Source organism: Ochotona princeps, chromosome 3 (assembly GCF_030435755.1).
Source record: "Ochotona princeps isolate mOchPri1 chromosome 3, mOchPri1.hap1, whole genome shotgun sequence".
NCBI lineage: Eukaryota > Metazoa > Chordata > Mammalia > Lagomorpha > Ochotonidae > Ochotona > Ochotona princeps.
In genome coordinates, this window is record NC_080834.1 from 34955933 (window position 1) to 34981020 (window position 25088).

Below are 25088 nucleotides of genomic sequence, written 5' to 3' on the forward strand. Positions count from 1 at the left end.
CCACAAGGTTGTTCTTGGCTTTAGGGGGTCACCTGGAATAAGGTCGTAGTGCAGGTGTACTCATGGAGCCATCTAAGAGGTGGGACTTCTAACTCAACTTGTTTGGGTAGAGAAGCAGCTAATACTCACTTGCCAATCGGTGATTTATGTTAATTGGAATTTTCATGGAGTAGGTCTGCCTTGAGGCAAGTGCCATTGTCACACACAGAGAGAGAGAGAGAGAGAGAGGAGAGATCATCAACATCTTGCCACTTCTACGCAAGGCAGTACCTGCAAGGTGGTGGGTGCCACACAGGCTAAGTGGTCTTCCTTCTGCTGAGACCCACACATTTGGAAATCTTGCCCGTAAAATGCCGATTGGACACTGATGGTGGAATGCCGAGGGCACTGCAGGTTCAAGTGGTCCCCGTCACATGCATAGGCTGTGTGGTTCTGCAGCAGCTTAGTTAGGTAGCCTGAAAAACATGCAGCTGGGTTACAAGAGGCCCAGGAACTCATGGATTCTTCCTGGGTGCTGGAGCAATGTGGGGTAGGGGAGAGCAGGCATCCATTGCCTCCCCTTGGGTGGGAAGGGGTTTCTAGAGGAAATAACAGGGAGCAGGGGGCAGAGTAGATTCCATAGCAGTTCCCTGTGTAAATGGGGGATCTCCTGCCTAGTCTGAGAGTTGATATGCAGAACCCAAAATCTGGGGTTGGTCCAATCTAAGGGTTGCAGGGCAGGGGTGGGCTGGGGAAATTCTTTCCTGGGCAGAAAACACCAAGGCCCTGGCTTGCAAGAGAATATTCTGAGTGGGTGCTCCCCACCCTGGGCAAGACCATGCTTGTCCTGACACTCGTTTGATCTGGCCACTGTCAAGGCCACGTGTTCCTAGGGTACAAGGATGCAGTTTGGTTTCAGGAGATTGCTTGGGACAACCTGCCTCTCACACCCCTGGAGAAAGCAAGCGGTGGTGGTAAAGATGTATGTTGCATTGCCAGGGGACAGGCAGTCAGCACTGGTTCTCACACACATGTGCACCAGGACCCTCAGAATGTGGCCTGCTTTGGAAGCGAGGTGGGTGCAGACGTGCGTAGGGCTGGAGTGACACTGGAGACAGCTGTCCACGTCTAAAGCCATTCTTTGCAGCAGCCCTGTGGAAAGCTGTCTTGGGCCTCCTTGCAGGTTTCTCTCTAGGGGGCCATGGAAATGGCCCGATAGGTACAGGGGATTCAACGGGGCAAAAAGGGTAGGGTAGAACTGCACCACTTCTCAGCAAAGAGGAATGAGGGTTCATACAAAATGTGGATTCCTTTCTGCCTTCTTCCACCTTCCAGGGTCAACATCAAGGTCACTGGGAGCACAGCCAGGGACTTTCTGCCTGAGGTGTGTGGGAGACAGGCTTGGCAGGCCTTGGCCTCCGATGGGGAGGAGGGAATGTGAGGCAGGGCTGAGGCATGACTGCTAGCTTTCCACATAAGCAGCCTGTGCTGAAGTCATGCCTGTGTAGGTTTCACAATTTCTATGAGGCAATGCTGAAAATCAGGCTCTCAAACACAACCCCCAGAACTTCCCCCAAACTCACGGCCAGGGGGATGGACAGAACCAGGCCTGGCACTGTCCCCTGAGGCCATCCAGAACGGCCCGAAGATGAAGACTCTAAACAGCCCGCATGTGGGCTGTCTCATTGAAAACCACCAGAAGAATAACCATGAGCTTCCCTGAGCAAGTTCACGGGTCCAAGCAAAGTCTAACATGAGTGGTGAAGAAACCCCAGGCATGGGCGTGTGGGTGACAGTCCCGCCTGTCATCGCCACCACCATGTGCTCCCACAGGCAGAGGAGAGTGCTGTTCCCAGCATGGGAACTAACATGGCACAGGTGCCCAAAAGGTGCTTCGTCACCTACTCTTGCTCCAGTCCCTCTCCCCTGCAACGGCTTGTGCCTCCATCAGTGACAAAAATAAATGAGCTATGAGGCCACAAAAAGCTACAGAGGGACCTTGCATGCCCATTAAGAAGCAAGAGAAGCCAGTCTGAAGGGGTAATCACACAACGAGTGATTCCAACTCTGAGACATCCTGGAAAAGACAAAACCATGGGAGCCAATAAGAAAAGTGCAGCAGCTGCCGGGATTTAGGGGGTAGGAGGGAGAGGGAGATGGGGTATGGAGCTTGCTGAGGGCAGTGCGACTGCTGTGCATGGAACAGTGGATGCAAGTTCACACCCATTTGTGCAAACTCCAAGAACGTGCCACACTGGGACCAAACCCTGATGGGAAGCACCGCTTCTCAGACTCACCAGCCAACGCCAAGGCATCCCTGTGGTTTGATGATGTCGCGGAGACCTGAGGGTGTGTGTGTGTGTTGGGGGAGAGATGTGTATGGGACACTGTATATTCCATTCCATTTTGCTATGAAGGGGCTGGTGCCGTGGCACAGCAACTGAATCCACTGTCTGCCTTGCTGGCATCCCATATCTGAGCACCAGTTCAAGTTGTAGCTGCTCCACTTCTGAGCCACTTCCTTGCTAATGCTCCTAAAGAAGCATTGGAAGATGGCCCAAAGGTTTGTGCCCCCTGCCACCTGAATAGGAGAGCCAGCTACAGTTCCTGGCTCCTGACTTCAATTTCGCCCAATCCAGGCTGTTAGGGCCAACCAGGTAGGGAGCCAGTGAATGGAAGGTGTTTTTCTCTCTATTTTGCCCTCTCTCTGTGTCACTCTGACTTTCAAATAGATAAGATAAATCTGTGTTTAAAAGTGTCTAAGAGGCAAGCACACACAGAACACCTATGGCTCGCCAGGCCAAGCACTGCCATTGGGAGGAGTGAGGGATGGGAGGGGACTGAGTTAGGGAAGCTGCTCAGGCTCTGCTTTCAGGCCTGATCAGTGGGCACACCTTTTCCTTGCAAAAGTTCATGTACAGTTTGTACGTAGTTTTAAAATTTACGTTATTTGTGTACACATTTTAGTAAGTAGAAATGAAAAGATTTTCTCTTGGGGGGGTGGAGTAGAAACCAAGGTTGGTGCTGTGGTGTAGCTAGTTAAGCCACTGACTGCAGCCCTGGCATTCCATATGGGTGCCAGTTGGAGTCCCAGCTACTTCACTTTCAATCCAGTCCCCTACTAATTGGCCTGGGAAAACAGCAGAGGATTGCCCAAGCTGAACTCCTACATCCATGTGGGAGACCCAGAAGAAACTCCAGGGTCCTGGCTTCAGCTTGGCCCAGCTCTGGTCACTGCCATCATTTGGTGAGTGAACCAGCAGATAGAAGATCTCTCTAGTCTCTCTCTCTCTAGCTATGCCTTTCAGATAAATAAAAATAAATCCTAAAAAAAAAGAAAAAAAAAAAAAGCAAACCAAACTTCACCTGCAAGTATCCCACCAATCCTTTTAGACAATTAAAGCAAGCCTTGTGTTGCTTACTGCACCAGCTCCTTGGGCCTGCTGCCTGCCAGGGTCGGCCCTATTAGGAAGTCAGGTGGAGAGAAGAGGAACCAACCCTTGAACGAGGCACTCAAACAGCATGTGCAGGCTTCCCAAGGGCTGTGGCTAACACCTATGCATGAAGCTTCTTTTTATAAAGGCATTAGTCCCACCTGCAGTTGAGTGGGGACGGTGTGCCCTCATGCCTCGTCATCAGAGAAGCCACTTTCCAACACCATCATCCTATGGCCTCATTTCCAACATAGAAATTTTAGAGGGACATGAGCGTTCAGACCCTAGCACTGAGTAGATGTGTGTATGTGTGTGTAAAAACACACGAGTTCCAAGTCAAACACAAATTATTTCTTACTGTACACTGTACTCCAGCACAAGTTGGAAGGGAGTGTTTGCAAGAGGTTGCTTGAAATGATGGCTAGTAGGCTCAGTTCAGGAAGGAAAGGAGTGGGGAACCTCAAGGTTCAGGTGTCCACTTGTGGCCACCAAGGTTAAGGTGAACAATTACAGGAGCCAGAAGCCTGTACCCAAACATCACTTGAAAAAAAAAAAAAAACTATTTTCTGGAGAGACAGAGTTACAGAAAGGAGAATACAGAGAGAAAGAGAGATTTTTTATCCACTGGTTCCCTCCTCAAATGGCTGCCACAGCTGGGGCAGAAGTCAGAAACTGGGAGGGTTTTGTTTGTTTGTTTGTTTAAGATTTATTTATTTTTATTGCAAAGTTAGATATACAGAGAGGAGGAGAGACAGAGAGGAAGATCTTTCATCCAATGATTCACTCCCCAAGTGACCACAACGGCAGAAGACAGGAGCAGGAACTTCCTCCAGGTCTCTTACACGGGTACAGGGTCAGGGAGCTGGATGGGAAGTGGAGCTGCCGGGATTAGAACCGGTGTCCATATGGAATCCCAGCACGTTCAAGGTGAGGACTTAGACTGCTAGGCCACTGAAACTGGGAGTTTTAGCTGGGTCTCCCATGTGGGTGTGGGGCCCCAAGCACTTGGGTTGTTTTCTGTTGCTTCCGCAAGTGCAGCAACAAGTGAGCTGGACTAGAGGTGGAGCAGCCCAGATTCCGATCAGTGGATCAGTGCCCACATGCGATGCTGGGATCACAGAAGCTTAACCTTCCAGGCCACAACGCCGCCCCCCACCCCCTTGCAACAGTCATTGGAAGATGAAGCATTCCTGGTGATGGCAATGCTGAAGCCTGGCCATGGGAGAGGACTGAAGCACAGAGAGACGTTTGCAGGAAACGTAGGCCCCAGACCTGAGCTTGAGGTTGCCTCGTGGATTAGGTGTCTTGCAAGGGGAGGGCAGGAAGTAGGGTGGGGCAGGCTGCCAAGGTTGTCTCTGAACAAAGGGTAGGCCACAGATGAGCCGCTCCCCATTGGATGCCCTTCCCCAGGCAAATCCACTACCCTGGGGCACACACAAACACGCGCTTTGCCACGTGCTGCACAGTCAGTGCACTCCTCAGCTCCCCCACGCCCCTTGGCTGGTTTAGCAGAAAACCTTTTGAAGAAACAACCAGTAATGCAACTGTTGTGTGAATTATTCTCTCTGGATCAAATTCTCCATCATGTTGGATCAGCCAAAAATGCTTTATTTCTTAACTGTCTCAGCCTGAGATCTTACAGGCTAATTCTGCGTTTGCAAGTAGATGTGTGCTGTCACAGTTGGTTTAAAAAAAAAAAAAAAGAGGGTGGGAGGGAGGTCAGTGCGGTGGCTCAGTGGCTAAATCCTCGCCTTGCAAGTGCCAGTATCCCATATGGACGCTGTTCATGAACCAGTTGCTCCACTTCCCATCCAGCTCTCTGCTTGTGGCCTGGGAAAGAAGCAGAGAATGCCCCCAAAGCTTTGGGATCCTTCACCCACATGGGAGACCTGGAAGAAGCTTTGGATCAGCTCAGCTCCAGCCTTTGCGACCATTTAAGGAGTGAATCAGCGAATGGAATAGCTTTCTCTCTTTCCTTCTCTCTTGTAAAGATTTACATAGATTAATCTTTTTTTGAAAAGTAGGCAAAGCTCCTAGAAAATAAACCATGAGGATGGCAGGAGCTGTTATCTTCCAAAGATGCAGGGATACTTGTGTGTCAGGGGTGAACTGGTGGTGGTCCTTACTGCAATTACAGGCAGAACCCATGTATATAAAAATTAATCCAGGCGGTTTTGAAGGACTGATTTTGTCTAAGTGTCCTATGGGAGTAGCAGGTGTTATGCAGAGAGAAGGCTCTATGGCAAAACCAGCTGGTAAGGCCCCAAGTTCAACACAGGTCTTCCCTGTGGGACTTCTCAGGGCCACAAACATGCCACTGTGTGCTGGAACTCCAGGGGAGGCAGAGAAGGCACACCACCGACTCCCCTGCCCTGCCACTCCCTCCTGCCCTGTAGGCTTTTTGACTTGAAGCATTTTTTTTTTGTGAGATGCACCCTCCTTAGGAATATTTACCTGAGCCCTTTTAAGTATGACCCTGGGCCAAGAGCTACATCTAACACGGACGACATCCCATCCGCTCATTATGAGCGGGACAGGGATGCAGAGGAGGGGACAGAGTCTTGGAAAGTCCAGGAGCAAGGTTCAAACTGGGTTGGGAGGGGTGTGACTGGCAGGGTGCCCTCTCAGAACAGAGTCCCACGCTCTGCTGAAGATCTCACCTCTGTGATCATCAAATGACAGGAGGGGTCCCTAGCTCCACACCCGAGGCAAGTGCACCACCTGAATCCTGTCAGCTTCCAAGTCAGTTCAGCATGGCTGAAGACTTAGCTCACCTAGGAGTCCTCATGCAGCTATGCTTGCTTGCCATCAGTGCTGGAGCGCCACTTACCCTGCAGTCTCCTCCCACGCCCACATCCTGCTGTCTCCTCCAGGACTTCTCTCAAGCTACCCTCCCTGCCAGCACTGCTGCCTTACCCTACACAAGGCTGACCGCAGCCCGGAGGAGGGCAGTTCTCAGCCCTGAGGTTGTGCCCTTGCATGGGAGAGTGTCCACTGTCCCCCCGCCTTGCAGGAAACCCTGCTGTTGTGTCCACCTCAAGCGACACCTCCTGGTTGTACTCCCCTCCTTGCAAAACAACAACCTGGACTCCGAGCCCAGTCAGGATTCCTGATCCCCACAACCTCATTTGGTGATCCCTGTCCCTACAACCAAACTATGGCGCTCACCAGCAGAGAGCACCAACGGGAGGCAATGCTGAAGGGCTGTCTCCAAGCAAGCCTGAGGCCCAGTCACCTCCTTGGCTCTGAACGTGATGATGCAAGCATGTCAGGTGACCAGCTCAGAGACAGCACCCAGCCAGGGCTGCCCCATTGTCCCAAAAGGGTCATTATGGGGCCCCTCTTCCCCTTCCTCCCTCCCTCCCTCCATTTATTCCTCCCTCCCTTCTTCCCTCCCTCCTCCCTTCCTCTCTCCTTTTCCCCTCCCTTCCTTCCTTCCATCCCTTTCTCTTTCTTCCTAATAATCAAGACTTCTTTCTTTAATTTCTTTCTCTTTCTCTGCTTCCTTCTTTTTTTCCCTCCTTTCCTCCCTCCCTTCCTTCTTCTCTCTTTCTCTCCAATAATGAAGGTCTCTTTCTTTCCAGTGATTAAGTCACTAATATTCAGGAAATTCCAAACTGGGCTGTAAATTCTCCCTTATCTCCTCTGAAGCCGCAGCCCTCCCATGTGATGCAGGATTCTCCAGCTTGCTGACGCTACCGTTGCCTGAGTCACGCTCAGCACAGGATTCAAGAATCTCAGCCACTTGCCCTGCATTTGTGCCCAAGCTCTCCAGGTGCGGGGGCGGGCTGCAATCTCACAACCTTACTTCTGGGAAGAAAATGGAATTCAATTATTAAGCTTCCCCCTTCTCTTAAAAAAAAAAAGCAATAAAGTGGTGCCCTGCGCTCACCAATTCTTTAGATGGGGAACCACACCCTTTTATTCACAAAGGCTGCGAGGTGTTGCTACACGCTTGAGGTCCTTTTCCAAACATGGTGTTTTTCTCTTGTGTGCTGGGAGTGTGTTTAGAGGCATGAGTCAGTCAGTGTTCCGTAGGATGCAGGAAAAGCCCAGGTCCCAGCATCTCTCGCCTAGAGGCATAAGGATTGCAGTGAAGTGAGACCCAAGTCCAAGCTGTATTTGGCATAAAGAAGCTGAGTGTGGAGACTCATGGGGAAGAGAATTAGAGCCTGTTCCTTAGGTTACAGAGGGTAGCGGCCTCCTAGGAGGGTAGGGACGACCGAAAGATGTTCCAAATGGTGCAGCTCAGACTCTGGTCCCAAAACAGAGGGGCGGAGCAGGTGAACTGAGAACCTGACCAGGGCTGAAACCACAGTGAGGGACTCCTAAGAGTCCGCTGTCCACTGGTTAACTCCCCAAGCACCTACCATGGCTGGGGTTGGGCCAAGCTGAAGCTGGGAACTCCACGCAGGTCTCCCACGTGGCTGGCAGGATCCCAGCTACTCGACACCTGCTGCCACCTAGGTGTTCCTCAATAGGAACCTAGGATGGGATTCAAACCCAGGCACTGGGACATGACATACGGGCATTCCTAGCAGCACCTTAACTGTGGCATTGAACACCTGTCCCCATGAACTTGCTGAAGCCCTTTCTACCCATGAGGGGCGAGATGGAGAGGAGATGGAGAAGGGCAAGGAGAACCCCAAACCCACTGCTTTCCTAGGTTAGGCTAAAGGACCCTGGTATCAACGAGAAAAATACAATGGATATTTGCTTTTATACTTTATAGAACCACCGCTAAGGACTTATTCTGAAGGAGTCTCGGGTTCACCGAAAGGGTTATGCCATAAGCCATTAGCCCCTGGGGCCTAAAGGTGCAGCAGATGCAACTTAAACAGAAACAAGCAGAAAGCTCCTGGAAGCGCAGTGACTGGGAGCCGAGCTGGAACAGTCTGCCACTTTCTCTTTCTATCCCGCACAGCCTGCAAATTCCTGAGGTCCAGTTTCTTAGACACTTTCTCAGCAAACACAGCCACTTGCCTTTTCTTTAAGGCAAATCACGACACTTCTGTATTTGCAAGCACATAAAATGCACAAGCCTTCCTTCCACACATGTCATTTCAAAAGCATTTAAAGAAATCCCTAAGTGAATGTGACTAGTACATTCCAGAATTTCCAGGGCCAGCATTGTAGCACACCAGGTTAAGCCACCGCCTATGATGCCAGTATCCCACACAAATGCTGGTTTGAGTCTCAGTTGCTCTGTTTCTGATTAAGCTCCCTGCTAATGCTCCTGGAAAAGCAACAGAGAATGGCCCAAGTGCTTGGATCCCTGTAACACATGTGAGGGACCTAAATGGCTTGTGGCTTCAGCCTGGCACACTCTGGGTTGTTAGTGGCCATTTGGGGAATGAATTACAGTACAGGTCTCTCTCTTCTCTCCCTCCCTCTCTGTCACTTTGTCTTTCAAATAAATACAATAAATATTGTGTATATACAGATATAGATATATATATATGTATACATTCCAGAGAGAGAAAGCTCTCCAATCTGCTGCTTGCTTTCCCAAGTGGCTACAATGGCTGAGACAGGAGCAAGCACTTGGATCATCCTGCGTGGCTTTGCTAGGCATATTACTAGGGAGCCAGGTTGGAAGTGGCACAGCCAAGAATCGATATGGATGCCATCACTGCAAGTGGCAGCTGTAGCTGCTGTGTCACAAGGCCAATCCCTCCCTGGATTTTCTCCTTGGGGAGTGCCACATAACAGCCATGGCTACTGTGACCCACGTACAGGGCACTTTGCCCTGCTGCCCCTGGAGTTTGGGTTCTGGCCCTGAACACGGCTTTGTGCTACCCCCTACCAGCCATCCCTTCTATCACCTTCCCTCCCCTTCCTTCCTCCCTCTGTACACGGCCTCTGACGTATGGAGCCCATACTCCCTGCACAGCATCAGACAGATTTCAAATGGGCTCCTTCTGTGTACACGCGCACGTGTGCAACCTGTGTGTCCCTAGGCTTTCGTCTACACATGTTGATCCATCGTACAGCTTTCCAGCTCATTCAAAGTCTCAGCTCCTTTTCACCTGGGGGCCCCTTGCAGCCTGTCCACCTCGTGCCCCACATTGGGCTCTAGCCCCAAGGGGCCCTGTTCCCTGTCTCTTGGCCATCATCTTTGCTGTGTTCTCGGCCATTAAGTATCTTCCTCCAGGTATCCAGGTCCTCCTCTATTCCTTCCTTCATTCAGACATAGCCTCATCAGGCAGGCCTTTCCTGGTCACTCCATGGGATGCCGGAGCTCCTGCTGCACCACCCTGACCCTGCTATGTTCAACCATGGGGAGGCAGAGAGGCTGCTCTCCCCTTCTGGAGGTAAACGGGGACTTTGTTTTGCTGGCTGCTTTGTCCCTCACATCTACAAAAAGTCTGACATAGAGTAGGAGGGCCATGAGTGAATCACATTAGAATGAAAGACTGAGATGGTCAGGAGATCAGCAAAGCAAGAGCAGACAGAGACAAAGAAGGGCCCAGCAGGTGCTGCTCCTTCTTCAACAGCAACCTGTATCCCTCGGGATGTCAAGATTTCTCTGTGAAATACATAACACACAGTGTGGCATACATGCACATGGCCCACACATGTTTATGCACAGACACATACACACATGAGCACATACATGTTTATGCACATATGTACATATGCACAAACATGCGTGCACATGCTCCCACTCACTCAGCTGCCTTTCCTGAGAACTTGGAGGATGGCTCTAGGACTTTCCGCAGACACCAAAGCCCACAGATACACAAGTCCCTCCCATGAAGCAGTGGCACTTGGGGATATAACCCACACACAAATCCTCCCACATTTTTTCAAAGCATCCCTAGATTGTCTATAATATCCAGAACAGTGAAAATACCACGTGCACAGAGTGCTCCTGCATCGGTTAGGGAGCAATGACAAGGAAAAAAAAGGTCTGTATGTGTGCAGGATGGGTTAACTTTTTCTAAGTTATTTAGATATTTTAGGATGTATTTATGGCTTTGGAAAGCAGTTACACAGAGAGAAGCAACAAATGACAGATGAGACTGGGCCAGGCTGAAGACAAGAGCATGATGCTCATCCGGGTCTCCCACATGGGTGTCAGAGACCCCAGCACTTGGACCAGGTTCTGCTACTCTTCCAGCAGCATTAACAGGGAGCTGATGGGAAGTGGAGCAGCCAGGACTTGAGCTGGGACAGGAACAGTGCCCATACAGATGTCAGCATTAGAGATGCTGACTTAACCCGATATACCAGTCCAATTTTATAATATTCTGGAGATGTGGTTGATTGTATCTCTGGCTGCAGAATCATGTTGCGTGTATACATATGCATATGTGTGTGTGTGCAAAGACAGAGAGAAGAATGCTAACCAATCAATCAAAAATCACTGAAATGTACTATGCCAGCCCCGACTGATAAGCCGAGACTACATTCACCGTCGCGTTTCCAACAGGTCTGACAGGAGCTACTTTATGTCTTCCACCAAAGATTCCAACCCCTATAAAACTGAGCACCTTGTGTGGCAATGAGGTACCAGCTCTGAAAGTCACCCTAGAACCCCACATGGCTGACATGCAGGTTGATCCTTGTTTGTTCCCCAGCATCTCAGTGGGTCACTCTTCCTTCTCTTTGGGACAGGCAGTCATTCCGCCAAGCGACAGGGCCACTTGCTGAAGGAAACCCAAACTTGATGGGACTTGCACCAGTACTTAGCACTCAGATACAAAATCAACACTTGGTTTTGGGGGCTTGGAGTGTGGCCAATGAGTGGCTGTCTCTGAGGCCACCACAAAAGGCTCTCCAAGACACACGGCATCGCTGGGACCAACCAGAAGGAACCCACAGAGCTGGAGGAACCCAGACACAGCGGCGGGTGTGGCAAGATGCCGGATGTCACCCACCCCCCACGACAGCCTTTCAACTCTGGGCAGCTCCTTGCTCTCTACCCACCTGCAGGATGTGTGGGATGATCAAGGGGGAAACTGAGGCTCGAGGGCTTTACTCAGTTAATTAGAAAATCACACAGTAATTGAACCACTCATGATAATGCTGTCTTTTCCCCCCCCGAGACTAGAAGGTTGGTGCTTTTTGGTAAATAAGTCTATAAACCCACCAAAAAATATCTTTTTAAAAATATTTATTTTTATGTGAAAGGAGAGAGAGAGACAGAAATTTTCCAACTGCTGTTTCACTTGCCCAGATGGCTACAATGGCTGCGGCTAAACCAATCCAAATCCAGGAGCCAAGGGCTTCTTCCAGGCCTCCCTCATGGAAGAAGGGGTCTAATGTCTTGAGCCTTCCTCCACTGCTTTCCCAGGCCATCAGCAGGGAGCTGGATGGGAAATGGAGCAGCCAGGACACAAACCAGTGCCTATTTGGGATGCCAGTTCTAGCAGACAGAGACTTACAACTAGTATGCCACAGCACCAGCCTTCAAAAAAAAAAAATTGTGCCCTGTGCGGTAGCCTAGCAGCTAAAGTCCTCACGTTTCACACACCAGGATCCCATATGGGCGCCATTCTAATCCCGGCAGCCTTGTTTCCCATCCAGCTCCCTACTTGTGGCCTGGGAAAGCAGCAGAGGACGGCCCAAAGCTTTGGGACCCTGTGCCCACATGGGACACTGAAAGAGGCTTCGGGCTCCTGGTTTCAGATCAGCTCAGCTCTGGTCATTGTGGTCACTTGGGGAGTGAATCATCAGACAAAAGATCTTCCTTTCTGTCTCTCCTGCTCTCTGTATATCTGGCTTTCCAATAAAAAAATAAATCTTTAAAAAAAAATTCTGGAGGTGCAGTTCTGAAGGTGGTTGTAGGAGAGAGGACAGGTTTGCTGTCCTCACTTTAAGCAGGGATCCAAGCCAGAGCCTAGAAGTTTCAGAGTGGAAGCAGTGGTAAACAATGTTTCGGAGAGGCTTCGTTGAGGGTACAGGATGGGTGATCCTGGTTCTGTTACGGCCTCCTCTTGGGCTTTGTGGAGGGTTTAGGACAGGTTACCCAGCCTCTGTGACCTTGACATGCCCTCGGTATATGGAGGAGTCACAGCATGGCTACCTGGGGGCATCTCATAACCAGTACAGGCTACCTGGGCAGGTGCAGACTCCATAAGAAGGCCGGGTGGGCTGTAAGCTCCACATTTGCCCTGAACTTCATTCCCCAGGCCACAAACAAACCTCCTATAGCCGACCCAGCTTCATTGAGTAGTCCCAGGGCCCGGGCAGCTTTATTCCTCTGAGAGCTCTTTTTCGCCACCGCCTGCTGCCTGCTGGGTGCACACGCACAGGAAGCTGGAGTCAGGAATCGAACCCAGGTACTGGTACAGGATGAGGTGCCCCAATTTCCCATCTCAAGCACCAGGATCAGCACCAGCTCCTGCCCCATCCTTTCTTAGCCCTATCAGTTGCCATATTGGCAAACACATGCTGAAAATGATGACACGGACGGTGAGGGAAGAGGGAGCAAGCCACAGCTCTTTTTCTCACACCCCATTAAACCAAAGAGTCAGAAGGTGGGGAGAGAAGGGACAGGGACACAGATTGAAACCAACAATAGGTGGTTTCTCACTGTTGCAGTGAGAACAAAGCTGAGGTGTGAAGCAACCACCATGTTGGTCCTGTGATCTCACATGCTAGTGAAATGCTCTTACATTTCCATCAGCAACTGGATTGGTAGAAAGAAAAATGCAGATGAAAAAATTCAAACCCACCCTGATTCTTCAAAGTGTTTATATCTGTCTTGGCTTGGAAGAGCACTAGATAGTAAAAAGAAAAACATGACAAATAGACCACAGAGAAAAGGGAGCAAGCTTCTATCGGAGTATCTTTAATAGTGCTTTTCCTCTGGGTTTCAAACAAAGGGTCCACATTTTCATCCTGCAACGATTCTTGCACATTATAATAAGACAGAGGTGCCTTTGTGGGGTCAGCAGGAGTAGCTGGTGGCGACATGTGGCAGAGGCTGAGAGGGAGGTAGGGATACCTCCAAGTTTGGAGCTGGTGCTGCCCTTCGCCTGGGAAATCCAGTATCAAAGAGCACCCTTAGGGATGGGCCTTGTGGCATAATGGGTTAAGCTGCTCCTTGGGATGCCTGCATCCCATATAGCATACTATAGTCCCACGTCAGCTTCCAATCTCACTTCTTGCTCATGCACATCCTTGGAGGCAGTGATGATGGCTCAATTACTTGAGTTGTGGATTTTTGCACAGTGAACAGGCTAATGGAAGATGTTTGTATCTCTCTCTGTGTCTTTGTGTGTGTGTGTATCTGTCTCCTCCTCTCTGTATAACTTTGATTTTCAAATCAATAAATAAATATTTTTAAAAAGATAGAAAGAGCTTTAATGACTGTGTTCTGGAACAAGCTGAGCCTGCCAACCCTGAGGGGCAGCCTGGTGGTGTCCCAGGTCAGAGGCTTGGAGAGGACCCTTGGGGAAGGGAGACCAGCAGGTGCGGCTGAGGCCCGGGAGAAACCACAGAAGCCTGGGGACCGCAGACATTTAAGGGATAGGACCAGTAAAGGAGCCAGAGGAGGGATGCGTGAAGTGTGATTACAACCAGAGGCAGAAAGCTCGGCTTTGTTCATGCACATGACCTTGAGCTAGGTGTTCAGGCTCCCAGTGCCGCCAAGCAAAGACGGAGGGGTGGGTAATCTGGTCGGTAAAAGTGGCTGCCTGTGACACCTGCATCCCCAAATCACAGTGCCTGGCTTGAGTCTCCACTTCCTCTTCCAGTCCAGCTTCCTGCTAATGCACATCCCAGAAGGTGGCAGGTGATGGGTCAGGTACCTGCTCCCTGCCATCCTCACCAGAGACCTGCATGGAGGCCATGGCTTCTGGCTTTGGCCTGAAGGAGCCCTGGTTGTCATGGAAATGTGGAGAAGTGAACCAGTGGGTGGAGCATTTCTTTATGTGTGCTGCATTGTCTATCAAGTATATACACAAATCCTTTTAAAAAATGAAGGTGGAAATAGAAATGAGGGGCAAGATGGTATGGAAACTTGAAACAAGCAGTTACCTGTGATGTAATCAGAATTCTGCTTTCTCTACTGTGGTCTGAGAGCTGCCACGAGCGGCCTGGGTGGCCTAGAACACAGAGGGGATATTTCACACTGCGGAGGCCGGGTGTCTGACATGGAGCCATTTCCAGCACTGCCCCTGGCTCCCAGCTGACCCAAGCCAGCCTAGCTGCAGGCTCCACGTGGAGGCCTCTGGGTGCTCACGTCTCTGGATCCAAGGTTCCCCCCGGGAACTCACAGGACACAGGCTTGTTGGACCAGGCCCACCCAAGCAACGTTGCTGGAACTTGATCACCTCCAGCGAGTGACTCCATCTCCAAATAAGGACACACGCTTAGCCATGAGGAGTTAAGGGACTCCAGCGTCTCCCTGTGTGGTCTAGGAGGAGCACAAACAGCTCCATCCCTGACCACTGCTCCTCCCAGGGCCAGCAACCTGCAGAAGTTCAAGCTCATGATTCTTCCCCATATGTACTATTTTCTCTAGCGATATGAAGGAGGGAACTAGAAGTCGGGGACCGAAATCCATCCTGGCCACCGCCAGCACAACAAGGCCACGTTTCTCCTGTGGTCTCTGGGGAGCCCAGGTGAAGCTCAATCAGCTCCACTCACCTGCAAGGGGCCAGCAGGGGTCCGGCAGCAACAGGTATACAAAACAAACACACCCTTCTCCACCTCAGCCAGCTCCCTCCAACAAAAGCCAGACTGTGACCACGGGTTTAGATGAAAAGCGGCTTCAAGCTGTGCAGTAGGTTCAGCAGAAACACGGCATTGCTTTTGACCGACACGTTCTCCTACGCTGCTTTGAAACAGTAAGAATCAAGCAGAGCTGAGATGAGCAATGTATCTGAGTGACTACAAAGGGTCAAATTGAGCCTCATCTTAATGGAAACAGTTCCTGAGGGCAACTGGGCATTTATCAGTCCCAGAGGAGAGAAAGGTAGAACCCTGGAGTGAGCCAGAGCGTTGCAACCCCTGTCTCATTTACCTTGTTTATTGGAAAGGCAGAGATGAACACATAGACAGAGCTCATCCTCCTCTGCTCATTCCCCATACACCTGCAACAGTCAGAGGCAAGGCAAGGCCAGGCTGAAGCCAGAAGGCAGGAGCCAGGAGCTGCAATGGGGTCTCCCATGTGCATGGCAGTGATCCAGCTACCTGTCACTTCCTAGCCTGGCACATGAGCAAGAAGCTGGCATTGGGAACAGGGCTGGGACTGAAACCCAGGCAATCCAAGGCCAAGTATGGCAGTCCCAAGCCTAGCCTTCAGCTTGGTGCCAGACACGTGTCCCGTGCTGTTTCAGATGACAGGGCAGTTTTGGGAGCAATGAGAGACCTGCAGGCAGGGGTGGGGGCCTCAGCCCAGCCATGGGATACAGGGTCTTGCTTGCTTGTGCTTTGCACCCTAACCAGAGCCCCTTTCCGGAATGAAATGCTCTCCCATGACTTTGTCCCAACACCAGGAGCACCTGCTCTCCCTCGCCAAGCTCCAGGTTCCTCTCCTCTTCTGCCACAGCAGTTGCTTATCCTTCCAGGTTCGTTGAATGGATGGCTGAGCATGATGATGAATCAATCTGAGCAAGTATAGCTGACGATGGCTTTTGCAACCTCAGAGGTCCATGTCTCACCTTGACCACAGGGTCGACATTCCCTTCTGGGTAATGGGATGGAGCAGCCTGGTGTTCTTCCTGCAGGAAGGTACAGAGAAGAACATGCCAGCCATGCTCTGACAGCCCTGCCCCTGGAGCACCAGAGGGCACGCAGGTAGAAACATCAGACGACACATGACGGTCACGCTGCACACTGTTCATCCTGAGTTCTCCAACATGCCATTATCATGAAACATAAATACTAAGGGACAGTTCCAGGTTAAAAGGAGATGCGAGGGGGTTGATGCTGTGTCTTAGTGGGTCAAGTTGCCATCTGAGACCTTGCATCCCATACCGGTGTTGGTTTGAATCCCAGCTACTTCAGTTCTGACCCAGAACCCTGCTAATGGCCTGAGAAAAACAGCAGCTGATGATTCAAGTGTTTGGGCTCCTGCACCCACATGGGGGACCCAGAAGCAGCTCCTGGTTTCTGGCTTAGCTTTGAGTATTGCAACTATCTTGGGAGTGAGCCAGGGAACAGAAGATTCTGTTTCTTCTTTGTCTCTAACACTGACTTTCAAAAAGTAAATAAATCTTTAAAAGAAGAAGATGACAACAAAAGAAAAAATATCTGAAAATAATGTATATACTGGGGTCTTTCTTTGCTCTATACATCAGTGCCCTGGGTCCAACCCAGGGATTCAGAGGAAATCGGGCATGAAACTCCAAGCATCCGGATGCTGGAAACACATTTGCCCAGGATGAACTCTGAAGGCTGCTGAGTACCTGGAATGGCCCTGGGGTCTGTCAGGTGAAGAGAGAGACTCTGGCCCCTGGACATCTGCTGTTTTGGGGGTGAGGAACGGGGGGTAGATCCTGAGTGTAACTTGGAGCACAGCTGTGGGTCAGATCGTGGTCCTACTCTGTGCAAGATGAATACTGTACCAGGACTGGCTCTTTTTTTCCTTTAGACTGATTTATTTTTATTGGAAAGGCAGATTACAGAAAGAGAGACAGAGAGAAAGATCTTCTATCTGCTGGTTTATGCCCCAATAGCTGCAACAGCCAGAGCCGGGCCAATTCAAAGCCAGGAGCCAGGAGCTTCTTCTGGGTGTCCCCATGTGGGTACAGGGTCCCATTGACTTGGGCCATCCTCTGCTGCTTTCCCAGGCCACAAACAGGGACCTGGATGAGATGTGGAGCAGCGGGGACATGAACTGACGCCCATAAGCAATCCTGGCACTTGCAAGGGGAAGACTGACCATTTGAGCCATCACACCAGACCCAAAACTGGTTCTTTTCTGTTGAGAGAAGGAGGTCAGGCAAGAACTGCCTCTCAGTCTCATTAAATATTCTTGGGGGACTCCCCACTCTGATGAGGAAAGTCCATATTGGGTGACAGCCTGACACTCTCACGCCTCAGGATGGTTGGGCTGGGAAGGAGGACAGACAAGCATGCGACTGACTGAGCTCTGGGGTTGCTGATGGAACCTGCCATGGTTTGGGCGACCCCTAGCACTCCTCTCTCTTCTCTATGATAGAAACCTGGGATTTGTATTTTCCCATGAATGCTTCAAAGCACCCTGGTAGGTGAATTACATTGCTTCTACGGACAGACCGTTCCAATAATTCCTCAGTGATAGTTTATTAACAGTCCAGAGAATTTATTAAACAGTTCAGGAAGGGCTTGGTATGCAATAAAATCAGCTCTGGGCCCAAATACGCCACAGTAAGAATTCCCCCTGGGTTCTGACTTGTCTGAATTCCAGTAAATACTCTCTTCCCCACAATCTTCTGAAATGCAGATGTTGTCAGCCAAGGCTCATCTCTCACTGCTTGCTTGAATAATAATCATGATAATAATGATAATTATACTAATTCACCACCTAACATTCAAGAGGCTGCAAGGTTAACCCAGTCTGTGAGACTGGATCACAAACACTTGACATCCTTTAAAGTCAGGCTTTCAATTAACACATCAAACTGCAAAAACTACTTAACAATTTACCTCCCCACAGAAGAGACCATGCGGGTGATAAAAATAAGTGGTACACACCAAGACTTGCATCACTTTGGCAATAGAGTTATATTCTAGAAGGTTCCACAAGATTCCAAGTAAGACATCCCCTTTTATTCACGCCCTAGGCAGTGGAAAGCCTGGTGCCTCTATCCATGTCCTTTTTCCTGACTTTGTCCACCATCTGGTTTTATTCTGACCCCCAGCCCAGGGCAATCTATGCTATGTGTGGGGTCTTAACATTGATTTTTCATTAGGAAAACAAGACAAAAAACCAAAAACCTTGACATTCAGTGATTCTCCAGGGGTTTAAGGAACTTTCTGGAAGCCAGGGAGAAGGAAAGAAAGGCTGCTTTGCTGAGAAGGGTGACACTGGATACAGGACAGAAGTGACAAGTTTGTGGGTGAAGTCACCTGTAAGACACAGGCTGTCAACACTGTGAGAAAACTTCCTCGCCCGGAGCTCATCTCTCCCAAGGAACCAAAGACCTAGTGGTTGAAGATCAGGCATAGGTTCTTTAAAAAACAATAGGCAATAATCACTATTAACAAGAGAAGGCATGAGGGCAAAACAGGCACACTCCATCAAATATAAATGCAATAAGAGTAGTCACTGTTCGTAACGTAGTGTCCCGGGGAACACTACAGAATGACATCTTCATAAATAAGTCTCCCCTGCTTACTTTGGGTAAGATCTAAACCCAGAAGGAAGGACTGAGTGCGTATGGCATTTGGGAAGATCCATGCTAACCCTAGGGTTGTACTAAGAAAAATCCCCAATCAAGTGGGGATGGGAAACTTTGAAGCATGTTTGTGTGTGTGTGTGTGTGTGTGTGTGTGTGTGTGCGCCTGATCTTAACACGTACAGACCTTATCATTAGGTCATGCATTCAGTACTTACTTCTGGTATAGGTTTTATAAAAAAACCAACAAGAGGCAGGTGCAGTGGTATAGCGGACTAATCCTCAACTGTTGGCACTTACATTCCACATGGGTGCCAGCTCAAGTCCCAGATATTCCACCTCTGATCCAGCTTCCTGCTAATGGCCTGAAAAAACAGCAGTGGAGGATGGCTGGGCCCCTGCACTCATGTGGGGGACCTGGAAGAAGTTCCTGCATTTGGATAGACCCAGCTCTGGTGATTGTAGCCATTGGAGGGGGGTAAACCAGTGGATGCAAGATCAGTCTCTCTCTGTCCAGGTCTCCTTCTCTCCCTATAACTCTGACTTTCGAGTAAAACAAATAAATCTTTTTTTTTTAGAGCCAGCAGGACAAACTTGTTTGTGAAAACGCCTGTTTGCAGTTTTTTGTTCCCTATTATTATTCCCTATACAATAGAGTATAGCAACTAGTTTTATTTCTTCTCTCTCTTTTTTTTAAAGATTTATCAATTGATTTGAAAGGCAGAATAACAGAGGGAGAGAGGTAGAGACAGACATCGATGGCTAGGGCTGGGCTAGTCTAAATTCAAGAGCCTAGAACTCCAGGAGGATTCCCACGTGGGTGGCCAGGGAGCCAAGCGTCTGAGCCATCATTTGCTACTCTCCCAAGCATTTGGCAGGAAGCCGGATTGTAAGCAGAGCAGCCAGGACTTGGACTGGCACTTGTACGGGATGCTGGTGTCACCAGCAGCGGCTTAACCTGCTACACCACTGTGCTGGCTCCATAAACTGTTTCCATACAATTTACAACGTATTCAGTGTTGTAAGTCATCTGCAGATCATTTAAAACATAAGGAGAACATTGGTATGTTCTATGTAAATATTTCATTTTTTACAAAAGGGGTTTGAATAACTGAATTTTGTCATCTGTGGAGGTCTGGGAGCCGGCACAGATCATGAAGATTGCTGTAGATTTTTATAGACAAGGGTGCTGCAGAAATGTTGTGGAAATCAAAAGTAAACATTATGTTTATCTGGGTTGAAATGCTTCTCTCTTTTTAAACCTGTGAAGTGTTTTCATTATACAGCTTTCCCACAAAGCCCTCACAGGCACAGATTTCAGAAAGCTTTCCACCCAAATAAACTTCTTTGAATTCCATCTTTCACAATGTCTGAAGCACCCACGTATATTACGCGGCAGATATTTATACACACAATCAGATGTGCCTCTTCCTCTCAGGGCAGGAAGCGCCATTCACTGAAAAAGGCGTTGCAATCTTTACTTTGGAACATGGCATCTCTTTACTACACGTTTTAGGAGCCAAGGGCAAAGACGCTTGGGTTTCTGCACATGAGCTGACGCTGCAAGGTGCGGTTCTGCAGTGGGGCAAAGGGCAGGAAGGGGGAAAGGAGTGAGGAGCGCCCTCCTGTTGGACAGCATTCTTCCATCACCCACTTGAAAATTAAATCTGCAGCAGCGTCCTGACAGGCCTGCTATTTTACTCAGTGCCAAGAGCCACACAATAGACTTTTTTTTTTTTTTGGACAAAGCCCTTAAAATACTTGGAAATTCAGATGGACTGAGTCACAGAACTGTACAAATACTGCACAGCCGTTCCCGCTGGTGCCCCCGCCTGCTGTCTTGGAAACAATCTCAATTTTTCTCTGTGTTTGGCAGGAGAGAAAAAAAACTTGCATGAAGCAGAATTACAACTTGTCTCAAAGTGGGGTGGGGAGGGCTGATGGAGCAGGGCACAGCAGTGGCTGTTCTTCCAGGGGTACTGTGACCTGGACAGGACAGTCCATAGGAGAAGACTTCTGTGCCCTACCACGTGCCCAGCCTCATGAGCGTGTGAATGTCTTAATCGGTGTGCTCTACATGACCCAGAGAAGGGAATGCATGATCATGCAGAAGCCACACTCGTGTGTGTGTGTGTACCAGAATGTGAGGGAGAGAGGAGGGTGGGCTGCTGGACAGAGGGCTAGGAAGAGTAAGAGTGGGAAGGCAGGAAGGCGGGAAAGTGGGAAGGCAGGAGGGCAGGAAGGTGGTGAAGTTGTGGGTAATAAAGTCTTCACCACATTGCCCTTTCCCTTTTAAGAGCTTAGACCACACTCCCCTGCCCCCGGGCGCTGGTTTCGCTGTGATGTTGAAATAATGGGGATGTGTTGTGAAGATTCCCTTGCGGCACAAGGGAGCAACTGACTTCAAGTCTGGACACCTCTCCAGTGGGGTGTTCAACTTTGACGTTCCTGTTGGCAAATGGTCTAGCTGGAAGTCAGGAGGGCACAGGGGCCGAAGACAGAGGTGAGTTCCTTAAGAGGCAAGGAAGAATGAGTCCACTGCAGGCAGGGGTGAGGGGATACGGAGAGCACCAGGCTGGCTGCATCTCCCTGCCATTGGCTTTAAGAGACTGACAGCCCCGTCTGGCTGTAGAAAGGAAGTGGGTTGAAGGACCGGAGCCACTGAGCTGCAACATGAGTCTCCAGACTCAAATCTATGTTAAAAACAATAATAATAATAACACAAGGCCTTTGGGCCTGGAGTCACAGCATGAGCATTGGAGGTGTGGGCTGGCTCTAGGCACTGTCAGATACTGGCAAGCAGACTGGCTCCCAGCCTGGATTCCAGTAGCTGCATCTCCAGCAGCCATAGCAGGTAAACTCCCTCTGGACATTGCCGAACGTTCTCCAGGAACAAAACTGTCCTGAGTTGAGGATCACCTGTTTTGACTGACCTCTGGGGTAAAGATAAAGCTAGTGACCCCAACACCCAGGAGGCATTTGGGAGGTAGGGGTAGGGGGGTGATGAAAGTTGCCAAACCCGAATAACCTGCCTTGAATAAATAGCCAACGCTGAGCACCAAAGCCCAGAGGAGGGGAAAGCCTGGGCTTCCACACACCTGTTTGTGGCTTTAGGGAACCATTGTGCTTTTTGCAACTAATCCTGGGAACACCCAACGTCAAAGAAGACAGCAGTGCCCTTTGCACTTGAACCCCAGCACTAGAAAACAGAACCGGCAAGATGACAGGATATGTCATTCTGTACTCTGGGACTTGCCTCATCAGCACCCATCAGCTAACTAGCTCGCTTTTCAATCTGACAGTGTGGATGGCACTGAGCTGTCCATCTCCAGTCTGTCCATCCACCAAACATTGCCCCACACTTAGCTTAGAAGGAGTTTCTCCCTTCGGGCCCCAGAGGATAAATGTGCTTAAAAATGACTATCCCTGGGCCCGGCGGCGTGGCCTAGCGGCTAAAGTCCTCGCCTTGAAAGTCCCGGGATCCCATATGGGCACCGGTTCTAATCCCGGCAGCTCCACTTCCCATCCAGCGCCCTGCTTGTGGCCTGGGATAGCAGGAGAGGACGGCCCAAAGCCTTGGGACCCTGCACCCGTGTGGGAGACCCGGAAGAGGTTCCTGGCTCCCGGCTTAGGATTGGCGCGTACCGGCCCGTTGCGGCTCACTTGGGGAGTGAAACATCGGATGGAAGATCTTCCTCTCTGTCTCTCCTCTCTGTATATCCGGCTTTCCAATAATAATAAAATCTTTAAGAAAAAAAAAAATGACTATCCCTGAATTTCATAGCTAATCGGGAGAAAAGAGCCATGGGGGCTGAACTTGGGCTGTGTGTGTGTGTGTGTGTGTGTTAAATAAGAGAAAGGAACCAGTGCTCATGTGCATTCCTTAAAGGCCAGACCTCAAAAGCGGCTACAAATTGGCCTTGGAGATAAGATCACCCTGTCTCCCTTTCACCCGACAGGCGGTGAGCGAAGAGGGCTCCGCGACCTGGCTCACTCCTGCTACTCGGGACGGTACAGTAATTTATGATTTCTAAGCCTGAGCGTCTCAGAAGCCGCTGGACATGAAAAGAGTGAAAAATCCTCCAAGCAGGGAGAAAAGAAAGGTGATGATTCGATAGAGTACGCTGTTCCCGGACCCTGGAACACAACTCTGACAGCATCGCTGGGATGCGTGGCCAGGGTCCTCGCAGACAAAAAAGGGTTATTTTATCCAGATGATTCCCCCCCTCCACCCCAAAGCAGAGGAAAGAAACTCATTTGTAATCATCAAAGGAATGCTGACAGACTTGAAACGGGATTACACTCTATTATACTCATCCGCATTAAAGATTTGTTTTGGAGATCAATCTTAGGTTTCCTGCTTGCTCTTCCAAGCCCCCAAAATGAGGCAATTTGTATTCATGGGACATCCCAGGGAGACTTGAAATCAGACAGTTCACAAACATGCACCCTCGGACCCAAAGCCCTGAGTTCTGAGTTTGTGTTGCCTGGCTGACTGTGCATGAAAAGCTTGGCTGAAAGCACTTGGCTCTCTAACTGGTTAATGCAAGAGAAGTTCAAGTTCAAGGGCCCGAGCGAGCAAAGAAAGTGTCAGAGAACGGATGCTTCAGAGATGTGCATTTGGAAATGGAACAGCAGCGTGTGAGCGGGAGTTCTCTGCAGGTCTGTGGGCACACTCCTCGTGCTGAGGGTCCTGGTGCTGTGGCTTGGCTGTTGTTTTAGGAAACCACACTCACTGCTTATGCCCCATTCTCCTCCATTATTATTCATGTTATCTACACACCCACCAGCTCAGCATCTGGCATCTGAATGCTTTCCCACTCCTTCCTGTAGAACACACACACCACTGTAGCTGACCAAGGGACAGCATGTGAGTGCAGGCACTTCTGTTGCAGGAGTGCCCGAGTTCAAGGGCTAGTTCCCTTCTCCCGCCAGCCTTCCTGCTCATGCACCTCGAAGGCTGATGGCTCAAGTACTTGGGTTCCTGCCACCTTTGTGGGAGACCTGGATGGAACCCTGGGCTCCCGGCTTCAGCCTGGCCGAACTTTAGCTTTTGCAAGACATCTGGGGAGAGAACTCACAGATTCTCTGTCTCCCTCTCATAATTTCTTTTAAACAAATATTTATTTATTTGTTTATTAATGTTTTCTTTGATAAGGTAGATACACAGAAAGAAGGAAAAACAGTGAAAAAAATCTTATATCTGCTGGTTCACTGCCCAAGTGGCCTCAACGGCTGGAGCTGAGCCAATCGAAAGCCAGAAGCCAGGAGCTTTTTTCGGGTCTCCCACATGGGATCCCAGCATATGCAAGGTGAGGGGGATTTAGTCACTAAGCTACTGTGCCAAGTCCAATAAATACATACATTTTTAAGGAAACAAAATATCTTAAAATATCTCTCTTAGGTGACACTAATTAGGAATATAGAAGAAAAATGGGAGTCAAGTGCGTTAGAAGTTACATCATTTCTGGGGCCCGGCGGCGTGGCCTAGCGGCTAGAGTCCTCACCTTAAACACACCGGGATCCCATATGGGCGCCGGTTCTAATCCCGGCAGCTCCACTTCCCATCCAGCTCCCTGCTTGTGGCCTGGGAAAGCAGTTGAGGACGGCCCAAAGCTTTGGGATCCTGCACCCACATGGGACACCTGGAGGAAGTTTCTGGATCCTGGTTCGGATTGGTGCAGCACCGGCCATTGCGGCCACTTGGGGAGTGAATCATCGAATGGAAGATGTTCCTCTCTGTCTCTCTTCCTCATTCTATATCTGACTTTGCAATAAAATAATAACAATAATAATAGTTACATCATTTCTTTGCTCACCACTTCTTACTCTTCTTTCTTTCTTTTTTTTTTTTTACTCTTCTTTCTCAAACATTCATTCTAAACTCAGTATTCTTCATCAAATATACCCATTAGCTTTTTTTTCAATAAAGATTTATTGGTAATAAATTTGTACTCACTTCATACTCATGCTTAAAAATAGGTTCAGAAATTATAAGAAACTTTGCCTCCAGTTCCTTGCAAATATGCCTGGAAAGCCAGCGTGGTGGTCCAAGAACCAGATCGGATTCCTGGCTCCTGGCCTCAGAATGCCTCGCCCGAGTATTCAGGCGAGTGAACTCAGAGAGAAGATCTTTTCTTGCTCTTTCTCTCCTCTCTCAGTCACTCTGGCTTTCAAGTAAATAAAATCAATCTTTTAAAAAATAATACATTAACTGGTTATTTAGTTCTGATTTGATGGTTGTTTTTCTTTTCCCAAGAAACTAAAAATCATTAGCTCCTACTATAATGATTAGAAAATCTTTAAGGATTAAATGCCTGTGCTCTCTGATTTACTTGAAGACAGTTACTTTGGTTCCATTGTTGTAGCATAGTAAGTTAAGCTTCTTTAATTCCTG

At 49.4% G+C, this 25088-nt stretch overlaps 1 protein-coding gene across 3 annotated transcripts in view; it reads right to left on the reverse strand.

The window, feature by feature from the left end:
* The window catches only part of EVA1C (eva-1 homolog C), a 70444-nt gene that overhangs the window by 31972 nt on the left and 13384 nt on the right, over positions 1-25088 (reverse strand). For all 3 annotated transcript variants that reach the window (XM_058661710.1, XM_058661709.1, XM_012927983.2), the window contains exon 2: positions 271-455. In XM_058661710.1, the coding sequence (XP_058517693.1) occupies positions 271-455 (185 nt within the window). The remainder of the gene's footprint in view (positions 1-270; positions 456-25088) is intronic.